This window comes from Chiloscyllium plagiosum, unplaced genomic scaffold, assembly GCF_037043375.1.
Source record: "Chiloscyllium plagiosum isolate Xiang-an unplaced genomic scaffold, Cpla_swu_hap1 HiC_scaffold_37, whole genome shotgun sequence".
Taxonomy (NCBI): domain Eukaryota; kingdom Metazoa; phylum Chordata; class Chondrichthyes; order Orectolobiformes; family Hemiscylliidae; genus Chiloscyllium; species Chiloscyllium plagiosum.
The window spans coordinates 762,154-772,057 of record NW_028270175.1 but is presented as its reverse complement, the minus strand read 5'-3'; the positions used below and the strand labels follow the sequence as shown (position 1 = coordinate 772,057).

The 9,904-nt window shown below is 62.0% G+C and overlaps 1 protein-coding gene across 1 annotated transcript in view; it reads left to right on the top strand.

Moving 5' to 3' along the window:
• The first annotated feature begins 458 nt into the window (after positions 1-458).
• The window catches only part of mul1 (mitochondrial E3 ubiquitin protein ligase 1), a 17,674-nt gene continuing 8,228 nt past the window's right edge, over positions 459-9,904 (top strand). Inside the window, exons 1-2 of the mRNA XM_043676358.2 lie at positions 459-590; positions 989-1,076. Coding sequence (XP_043532293.2) covers positions 480-590; positions 989-1,076 — 199 coding nt within the window. The 5' untranslated portion in view covers positions 459-479. The remainder of the gene's footprint in view (positions 591-988; positions 1,077-9,904) is intronic.

Genomic DNA, 9,904 nt, shown 5'->3' with positions numbered 1-9,904 from the left:
CCCATATCTAGGGGGCGTGTCCCTATCCAGAGACCAGGCCCGTGGCTCGGGGGCGGTGCCTATCTCCAGGGTGCGGGACTTAATCCAGTCGCTGTCGCTGAGGAGCGGGGCCCATATCTCGGGGGCGTGTCCCTATCCAGAGACCAGGCCCGTGGCTCGGGGGCGGTGCCTATCTCCAGGGTGCGGGACTTAATCCAGTCGCTGTCGCTGAGGAGCGGGGCCCATATCTCGGGGGCGTGTCCCTATCCAGAGGCCAGGCCTGTGGCTAGGGGGCGGTGCCTATCTCCAGGTGCTTTCACTGAGGGGCGGGGCCCGTATCTATAGGGCGGGGCCTGCATCTAGGGGTAGGGCGGGGCCTGCATCTAGGGGCAGGGCGGGGCCTGTATCTAGGGGTAGGGCGGGGCCTGCATCTAGGGCGGGGCGGGGCGGGGCGGGGCCTGTATCTAGGGGCGGGGCCACGCCCGGCTGTGTGCGCCGTTATGGACGGCCTCGGGAAGCCTCTAGTCGCTGTCGCGGCCGCGGGCTCGGTACTCACCGCCTTCTGTTATTCGCTTTACCACCGCAAACAGGTCACTGCCCGTTCCCTGCAGGTCAGTACCGTGTCCTTACGGGAGTCAGTGTCCGCTTTGGACCCGGCCCTGAGACTGTGTGCAGGCCGCACCGGGCTGAGGGGCCTACGGACTGGGGCTTAGACCCGGGGGCGGGGGGGGGACCGTGGGGACCGGGACCGTGGGGGTGGGGGTGGGGGTGGGGGTGGGGGAGGGGGACAGGGACAGGGTCTGACTCAGACTCAGACTCAGACTCAGACTCAGACTCAATGTGAAGGGGCGAGAGCGTGTGACTGGATGGTTTCAAGCTGTTTGTAAATATTAACCTGAAGATAGTTCCTCTTCAATTATTAAATGTTTCTTTACACTCAGTTAACAGACTCAGTCTCATATTGAGATTATGTTCCAGAAAGCTGTGTTTACATTGTCATTATTTTTAGGATGCAACAAAACTTCATTTAGATGAAAATCTGAAGACTGTTCTGATGAATGCACCGGGAAAGTGCCTTCCCTACGCGGTGATAGAAGGTAGGTAGGTTCTCAGGTGTGTTCATGTACTTGAATCGTTGAAAGGCAAAGATGTTTGATAGTGTTGGGAATACCTTGATTGCAATCTTGAAAATGGGGTGACGTACTTCAGTTGAAATGCATATTGAGTAAAACAGTTGAATAATTCAGTAATTTAAGTATACAACACTGCTTTCAAGAGAGAAAAAAAGAAAACTACAGGCCAGTTTTAGTCGATAAAATGTGTAGCTGGAAAAGCACAGCAGGTTAGATAGCATGGGAAGAGCAGGAGAGTCAGCATTTTGCGTCTGGACCCTTTTATCAGGTCAGTTTTAGAATGACCTGTTAAGGAAAATATTGTATAATCAAATTCACAATTTGTGCACAATCACCTGATGAAGGAGCAGGGCTCTGAAAGCTAGTGATTCCAAATAAGCATGTTGGACTATAACCTGATGATGTGTGATTTTTAACTTTTAGTATGGGTAGAGCATTGGTTAACGAAGCTAATGTAAATATGACCAACAGTGTGCCACAAGGATTGGTGCGGGGTCCACTGCTCTTCTTCACTTATACAAATGATTTGGATGTGAACCTAGGAGGTATGGTTAGTAAGTTTGCAGATGACACCAAATTTGAAGGTGTAGTTGACAGTGAAGAAGATTACCTCAGTACGACAGGACCTTGATCAGTTGGGCCAGTAAGCTGAGAAGTGACACATGGAGTTTAATTTAGATAAATGAGAGGTGCTGCATTTTGGAAAGGTAAAACAGGGCAGGAATCGTACACTTGATAAGTTCCTGAGGAGTGTTGCTTAATGAAGAGACCTTTGCAGGTTCGTAGTTGCTTGAAAGTGGAGCCGCAGGTAGACAGGACAGTGAAGAAAGTGTTTGGAATGCTTGCATTTATTGGTCAGTGCATTGAGTATAGGAGTTTGCAGGTCATGTTGCAGCTGTACAGGACATTGGTTAGGCCACTTTTGGAATACTACGTGCAACTCTGGTCTCCCTGCTTATAAAAGGATGTGAAACTTGTGAAAGTCTGGAAAAGATTTACAAGGATGTTCCGAAGGTTGAAGGGTTTGAGCTATAGGGAGAGGTTGAATAGCTGGGGCTGTTTTCCCTGGAGTGTCGGAGGCTGATGGGTGACCTTAGAGGTTTGTAAAATCATGAGGGGCATGGATAGGATAAATAGACAAAGTATTTTCCTGGCATAGGTTAGAGGTGAATATGGGAGAGATTTAAAAGGGACCCAAGAGGCAACTTTTTCACACAGAGGATGGTGCGTATATGGAATGAGCTGCCAGAGGAAGTGGTGCAGGCTGGTACACTTACATTTAAAAGGCATCTGGATGGGTATATGAATAGAAAGGGTTTAGAGGAATATAGGCCTAATGCTGGCAAATGGGACGAGATTAATTTAGGATACCTGGTCAACGTGGATGAGTTGGACCAAAGGATTTGTTTTCATGCTGTACATCTTTATGACTGTGTACCATATTTGAATTATTAGGCTTTGACTGGCAGAGATTGACAAGGATCATGCTAGGACAAAATCTATTCATCTTTAAGAAGGTGTAAGTAATGGTCAGATTTGGGTATGCTAACACAATGAATGTACAGGTACAACATGCAATTAGAAAACAAAATTATTTTGGCCTTTAATAGAGTTTTGAGTACAAGAAAAAATTGTTAGAATTGAACAGGGCTTTGGTGAGATCACACCAAGAATACACTGTGCAGACTTGGTCTCTGTATTTAAGGAAGAAATACTCACATTGGAGATGGCAAACCAAAGGTTTATAAGATTAGTCCCTGGTTGAAAGTTCCACAAAGTCTGCGCTCTATTGGTAAAAGATGTTGCCTTTGAATTTTTTTACTGGGTTTATTGGTGGCTAGCTTGTTTTTTTTATGTCTGCTCTCGCCCACAAGTAACAGTGGTCTTGTCTCTACTTCTGATCTTGGAGAGCTGCGTTCAATCCCACCTGCTCCAGAGGTGTGGCATTACACCTTGGAACAGATTTTGTTTGTTTGGAAAGCATCATCGCTAAACTAACTGTTATCAAGCCCACATAATCATAAAGTCCTCTTTCCCCCCCCCTCCCCCCCCCTTCTTCTTTCCCCCCCTTCCCCCCCCTTCCCCCCCTCTTCTTTCACCCCCTTCTTCTCCCCCCCCTTCTTCTCCCCCCCCTTCTTCTCCCCCCCCCTTCTTCTCCCCCCCCTTCTTCTCCCCCCCCTTCTTCTCCCCCCCCTTCTTCTCCCCCCCCTTCTTCTCCCCCCCCTTCTTCTCCCCCCCCTTCTTCTCCCCCCCCTTCTTCTCCCCCCCCTTCTTCTCCCCCCCCTTCTTCTCCCCCCCCTTCTTCTCCCCCCCCTTCTTCTCCCCCCCCTTCTTCTCCCCCCCCTTCTTCTCCCCCCCCTTCTTCTCCCCCCCCTTCTTCTCCCCCCCCTTCTCCCCCCCCTCTTCTCCCCCCCCTTCTTCTCCCCCCCCTCTTCTCCCCCCCCCCTCTTCTCCCCCCCCCTCTTCTCCCCCCCCTCTTCTCCCCCCCCTCTTCTCCCCCCCCTCTTCTCCCCCCCCTCTTCTCCCCCCCCTCTTCTCCCCCCCCTCTTCTCCCCCCCCTCTTCTCCCCCCCCTCTTCTCCCCCCCCCTCTTCTCCCCCCCCTCTTCTCCCCCCCCTCTTCTCCCCCCCCTCTTCTCCCCCCCCTCTTCTCCCCCCCCTTCTTCTCCCCCCCCTTCTTCTCCCCCCCCTTCTTCTCCCCCCCCTTCTTCTCCCCCCCCTTCTTCTCCCCCCCCTTCTTCTCCCCCCCCTTCTTCTCCCCCCCCCTTCTTCTCCCCCCCCTTCTTCTCCCCCCCCCTTCTTCTCCCCCCCCCTTCTTCTCCCCCCCCCTTCTTCTCCCCCCCCCTTCTTCTCGCCCCCCCCTTCTTCTCGCCCCCCCTTCTTCTCGCCCCCCCTTCTTCTCGCCCCCCCTTCTTCTCGCCCCCCCTTCTTCTCGCCCCCCCTTCTTCTCGCCCCCCCTTCTTCTCGCCCCCCCTTCTTCTCGCCCCCCCTTCTTCTCGCCCCCCCTTCTTCTCGCCCCCCCTTCTTCTCGCCCCCCCTTCTTCTCGCCCCCCCTTCTTCTCGCCCCCCCTTCTTCTCGCCCCCCCTTCTTCTCGCCCCCCCTTCTTCTCGCCCCCCCTTCTTCTCGCCCCCCCTTCTTCTCGCCCCCCCTTCTTCTCGCCCCCCCTTCTTCTCGCCCCCCCTTCTTCTCGCCCCCCCTTCTTCTCGCCCCCCCTTCTTCTCGCCCCCCCTTCTTCTCGCCCCCCCTTCTTCTCGCCCCCCCTTCTTCTCGCCCCCCCTTCTTCTCGCCCCCCCTTCTTCTCGCCCCCCCTTCTTCTCGCCCCCCCTTCTTCTCGCCCCCCCTTCTTCTCGCCCCCCCTTCTTCTCGCCCCCCCTTCTTCTCGCCCCCCCTTCTTCTCGCCCCCCCTTCTTCTCGCCCCCCCTTCTTCTCGCCCCCCCTTCTTCTCGCCCCCCCTTCTTCTCGCCCCCCCTTCTTCTCGCCCCCCCTTCTTCTCGCCCCCCCTTCTTCTCGCCCCCCCTTCTTCTCGCCCCCCCTTCTTCTCGCCCCCCCTTCTTCTCGCCCCCCCTTCTTCTCGCCCCCCCTTCTTCTCGCCCCCCCTTCTTCTCGCCCCCCCTTCTTCTCGCCCCCCCTTCTTCTCGCCCCCCCTTCTTCTCGCCCCCCCTTCTTCTCGCCCCCCCTTCTTCTCGCCCCCCCTTCTTCTCGCCCCCCCTTCTTCTCGCCCCCCCTTCTTCTCGCCCCCCCTTCTTCTCGCCCCCCCTTCTTCTCGCCCCCCCTTCTTCTCGCCCCCCCTTCTTCTCGCCCCCCCTTCTTCTCGCCCCCCCTTCTTCTCGCCCCCCCTTCTTCTCGCCCCCCCTTCTTCTCGCCCCCCCTTCTTCTCGCCCCCCCTTCTTCTCGCCCCCCCTTCTTCTCGCCCCCCCTTCTTCTCGCCCCCCCTTCTTCTCGCCCCCCCTTCTTCTCGCCCCCCCTTCTTCTCGCCCCCCCTTCTTCTCGCCCCCCCTTCTTCTCGCCCCCCCTTCTTCTCGCCCCCCCTTCTTCTCGCCCCCCCTTCTTCTCGCCCCCCCTTCTTCTCGCCCCCCCTTCTTCTCGCCCCCCCTTCTTCTCGCCCCCCCTTCTTCTCGCCCCCCCTTCTTCTCGCCCCCCCTTCTTCTCGCCCCCCCTTCTTCTCGCCCCCCCTTCTTCTCGCCCCCCCTTCTTCTCGCCCCCCCTTCTTCTCGCCCCCCCTTCTTCTCGCCCCCCCTTCTTCTCGCCCCCCCTTCTTCTCGCCCCCCCTTCTTCTCGCCCCCCCTTCTTCTCGCCCCCCCTTCTTCTCGCCCCCCCTTCTTCTCGCCCCCCCTTCTTCTCGCCCCCCCTTCTTCTCGCCCCCCCTTCTTCTCGCCCCCCCTTCTTCTCGCCCCCCCTTCTTCTCGCCCCCCCTTCTTCTCGCCCCCCCTTCTTCTCGCCCCCCCTTCTTCTCGCCCCCCCTTCTTCTCGCCCCCCCTTCTTCTCGCCCCCCCTTCTTCTCGCCCCCCCTTCTTCTCGCCCCCCCTTCTTCTCGCCCCCCCTTCTTCTCGCCCCCCCTTCTTCTCGCCCCCCCTTCTTCTCGCCCCCCCTTCTTCTCGCCCCCCCTTCTTCTCGCCCCCCCTTCTTCTCGCCCCCCCTTCTTCTCGCCCCCCCTTCTTCTCGCCCCCCCTTCTTCTCGCCCCCCCTTCTTCTCGCCCCCCCTTCTTCTCGCCCCCCCTTCTTCTCGCCCCCCCTTCTTCTCGCCCCCCCTTCTTCTCGCCCCCCCTTCTTCTCGCCCCCCCTTCTTCTCGCCCCCCCTTCTTCTCGCCCCCCCTTCTTCTCGCCCCCCCTTCTTCTCGCCCCCCCTTCTTCTCGCCCCCCCTTCTTCTCGCCCCCCCTTCTTCTCGCCCCCCCTTCTTCTCGCCCCCCCTTCTTCTCGCCCCCCCTTCTTCTCGCCCCCCCTTCTTCTCGCCCCCCCTTCTTCTCGCCCCCCCTTCTTCTCGCCCCCCCTTCTTCTCGCCCCCCCTTCTTCTCGCCCCCCCTTCTTCTCGCCCCCCCTTCTTCTCGCCCCCCCTTCTTCTCGCCCCCCCTTCTTCTCGCCCCCCCTTCTTCTCGCCCCCCCTTCTTCTCGCCCCCCCTTCTTCTCGCCCCCCCTTCTTCTCGCCCCCCCTTCTTCTCGCCCCCCCTTCTTCTCGCCCCCCCTTCTTCTCGCCCCCCCTTCTTCTCGCCCCCCCTTCTTCTCGCCCCCCCTTCTTCTCGCCCCCCCTTCTTCTCGCCCCCCCTTCTTCTCGCCCCCCCTTCTTCTCGCCCCCCCTTCTTCTCGCCCCCCCTTCTTCTCGCCCCCCCTTCTTCTCGCCCCCCCTTCTTCTCGCCCCCCCTTCTTCTCGCCCCCCCTTCTTCTCGCCCCCCCTTCTTCTCGCCCCCCCTTCTTCTCGCCCCCCCTTCTTCTCGCCCCCCCTTCTTCTCGCCCCCCCTTCTTCTCGCCCCCCCTTCTTCTCGCCCCCCCTTCTTCTCGCCCCCCCTTCTTCTCGCCCCCCCTTCTTCTCGCCCCCCCTTCTTCTCGCCCCCCCTTCTTCTCGCCCCCCCTTCTTCTCGCCCCCCCTTCTTCTCGCCCCCCCTTCTTCTCGCCCCCCCTTCTTCTCGCCCCCCCTTCTTCTCGCCCCCCCTTCTTCTCGCCCCCCCTTCTTCTCGCCCCCCCTTCTTCTCGCCCCCCCTTCTTCTCGCCCCCCCTTCTTCTCGCCCCCCCTTCTTCTCGCCCCCCCTTCTTCTCGCCCCCCCTTCTTCTCGCCCCCCCTTCTTCTCGCCCCCCCTTCTTCTCGCCCCCCCTTCTTCTCGCCCCCCCTTCTTCTCGCCCCCCCTTCTTCTCGCCCCCCCTTCTTCTCGCCCCCCCTTCTTCTCGCCCCCCCTTCTTCTCGCCCCCCCTTCTTCTCGCCCCCCCTTCTTCTCGCCCCCCCTTCTTCTCGCCCCCCCTTCTTCTCGCCCCCCCTTCTTCTCGCCCCCCCTTCTTCTCGCCCCCCCTTCTTCTCGCCCCCCCTTCTTCTCGCCCCCCCTTCTTCTCGCCCCCCCTTCTTCTCGCCCCCCCTTCTTCTCGCCCCCCCTTCTTCTCGCCCCCCCTTCTTCTCGCCCCCCCTTCTTCTCGCCCCCCCTTCTTCTCGCCCCCCCTTCTTCTCGCCCCCCCTTCTTCTCGCCCCCCCTTCTTCTCGCCCCCCCTTCTTCTCGCCCCCCCTTCTTCTCGCCCCCCCTTCTTCTCGCCCCCCCTTCTTCTCGCCCCCCCTTCTTCTCGCCCCCCCTTCTTCTCGCCCCCCCTTCTTCTCGCCCCCCCTTCTTCTCGCCCCCCCTTCTTCTCGCCCCCCCTTCTTCTCGCCCCCCCTTCTTCTCGCCCCCCCTTCTTCTCGCCCCCCCTTCTTCTCGCCCCCCCTTCTTCTCGCCCCCCCTTCTTCTCGCCCCCCCTTCTTCTCGCCCCCCTTCTTCTCGCCCCCCCTTCTTCTCGCCCCCCCTTCTTCTCGCCCCCCCTTCTTCTCGCCCCCCCTTCTTCTCGCCCCCCCTTCTTCTCGCCCCCCCTTCTTCTCGCCCCCCCTTCTTCTCGCCCCCCCTTCTTCTCGCCCCCCCTTCTTCTCGCCCCCCCTTCTTCTCGCCCCCCCTTCTTCTCGCCCCCCCTTCTTCTCGCCCCCCCTTCTTCTCGCCCCCCCTTCTTCTCGCCCCCCCTTCTTCTCGCCCCCCCTTCTTCTCGCCCCCCCTTCTTCTCGCCCCCCCTTCTTCTCGCCCCCCCTTCTTCTCGCCCCCCCTTCTTCTCGCCCCCCCTTCTTCTCGCCCCCCCTTCTTCTCGCCCCCCCTTCTTCTCGCCCCCCCTTCTTCTCGCCCCCCCTTCTTCTCGCCCCCCCTTCTTCTCGCCCCCCCTTCTTCTCGCCCCCCCTTCTTCTCGCCCCCCCTTCTTCTCGCCCCCCCTTCTTCTCGCCCCCCCTTCTTCTCGCCCCCCCTTCTTCTCGCCCCCCCTTCTTCTCGCCCCCCCTTCTTCTCGCCCCCCCTTCTTCTCGCCCCCCCTTCTTCTCGCCCCCCCTTCTTCTCGCCCCCCCTTCTTCTCGCCCCCCCTTCTTCTCGCCCCCCCTTCTTCTCGCCCCCCCTTCTTCTCGCCCCCCCTTCTTCTCGCCCCCCCTTCTTCTCGCCCCCCCTTCTTCTCGCCCCCCCTTCTTCTCGCCCCCCCTTCTTCTCGCCCCCCCTTCTTCTCGCCCCCCCCTTCTTCTCGCCCCCCCTTCTTCTCGCCCCCCCTTCTTCTCGCCCCCCCTTCTTCTCGCCCCCCCTTCTTCTCGCCCCCCCTTCTTCTCGCCCCCCCTTCTTCTCGCCCCCCCTTCTTCTCGCCCCCCCTTCTTCTCGCCCCCCCTTCTTCTCGCCCCCCCTTCTTCTCGCCCCCCCTTCTTCTCGCCCCCCCTTCTTCTCGCCCCCCCTTCTTCTCGCCCCCCCTTCTTCTCGCCCCCCCTTCTTCTCGCCCCCCCTTCTTCTCGCCCCCCCTTCTTCTCGCCCCCCCTTCTTCTCGCCCCCCCTTCTTCTCGCCCCCCCTTCTTCTCGCCCCCCCTTCTTCTCGCCCCCCCTTCTTCTCGCCCCCCCTTCTTCTCGCCCCCCCTTCTTCTCGCCCCCCCTTCTTCTCGCCCCCCCTTCTTCTCGCCCCCCCTTCTTCTCGCCCCCCCTTCTTCTCGCCCCCCCTTCTTCTCGCCCCCCCTTCTTCTCGCCCCCCCTTCTTCTCGCCCCCCCTTCTTCTCGCCCCCCCCTTCTTCTCGCCCCCCCTTCTTCTCGCCCCCCCTTCTTCTCGCCCCCCCTTCTTCTCGCCCCCCCTTCTTCTCGCCCCCCCTTCTTCTCGCCCCCCCTTCTTCTCGCCCCCCCTTCTTCTCGCCCCCCCTTCTTCTCGCCCCCCCTTCTTCTCGCCCCCCCTTCTTCTCGCCCCCCCTTCTTCTCGCCCCCCCTTCTTCTCGCCCCCCCTTCTTCTCGCCCCCCCTTCTTCTCGCCCCCCCTTCTTCTCGCCCCCCCTTCTTCTCGCCCCCCCTTCTTCTCGCCCCCCCTTCTTCTCGCCCCCCCTTCTTCTCGCCCCCCCTTCTTCTCGCCCCCCCTTCTTCTCGCCCCCCCTTCTTCTCGCCCCCCCTTCTTCTCGCCCCCCCTTCTTCTCGCCCCCCCTTCTTCTCGCCCCCCCTTCTTCTCGCCCCCCCTTCTTCTCGCCCCCCCTTCTTCTCGCCCCCCCTTCTTCTCGCCCCCCCTTCTTCTCGCCCCCCCTTCTTCTCGCCCCCCCTTCTTCTCGCCCCCCCTTCTTCTCGCCCCCCCTTCTTCTCGCCCCCCCTTCTTCTCGCCCCCCCTTCTTCTCGCCCCCCCTTCTTCTCGCCCCCCCTTCTTCTCGCCCCCCCTTCTTCTCGCCCCCCCTTCTTCTCGCCCCCCCTTCTTCTCGCCCCCCCTTCTTCTCGCCCCCCCTTCTTCTCGCCCCCCCTTCTTCTCGCCCCCCCTTCTTCTCGCCCCCCCTTCTTCTCGCCCCCCCTTCTTCTCGCCCCCCCTTCTTCTCGCCCCCCCTTCTTCTCGCCCCCCCTTCTTCTCGCCCCCCCTTCTTCTCGCCCCCCCTTCTTCTCGCCCCCCCTTCTTCTCGCCCCCCCTTCTTCTCGCCCCCCCTTCTTCTCGCCCCCCCTTCTTCTCGCCCCCCCTTCTTCTCGCCCCCCCTTCTTCTCGCCCCCCCTTCTTCTCGCCCCCCCTTCTTCTCGCCCCCCCTTCTTCTCGCCCCCCCTTCTTCTCGCCCCCCCTTCTTCTCGCCCCCCCTTCTTCTCGCCCCCCCTTCTTCTCGCC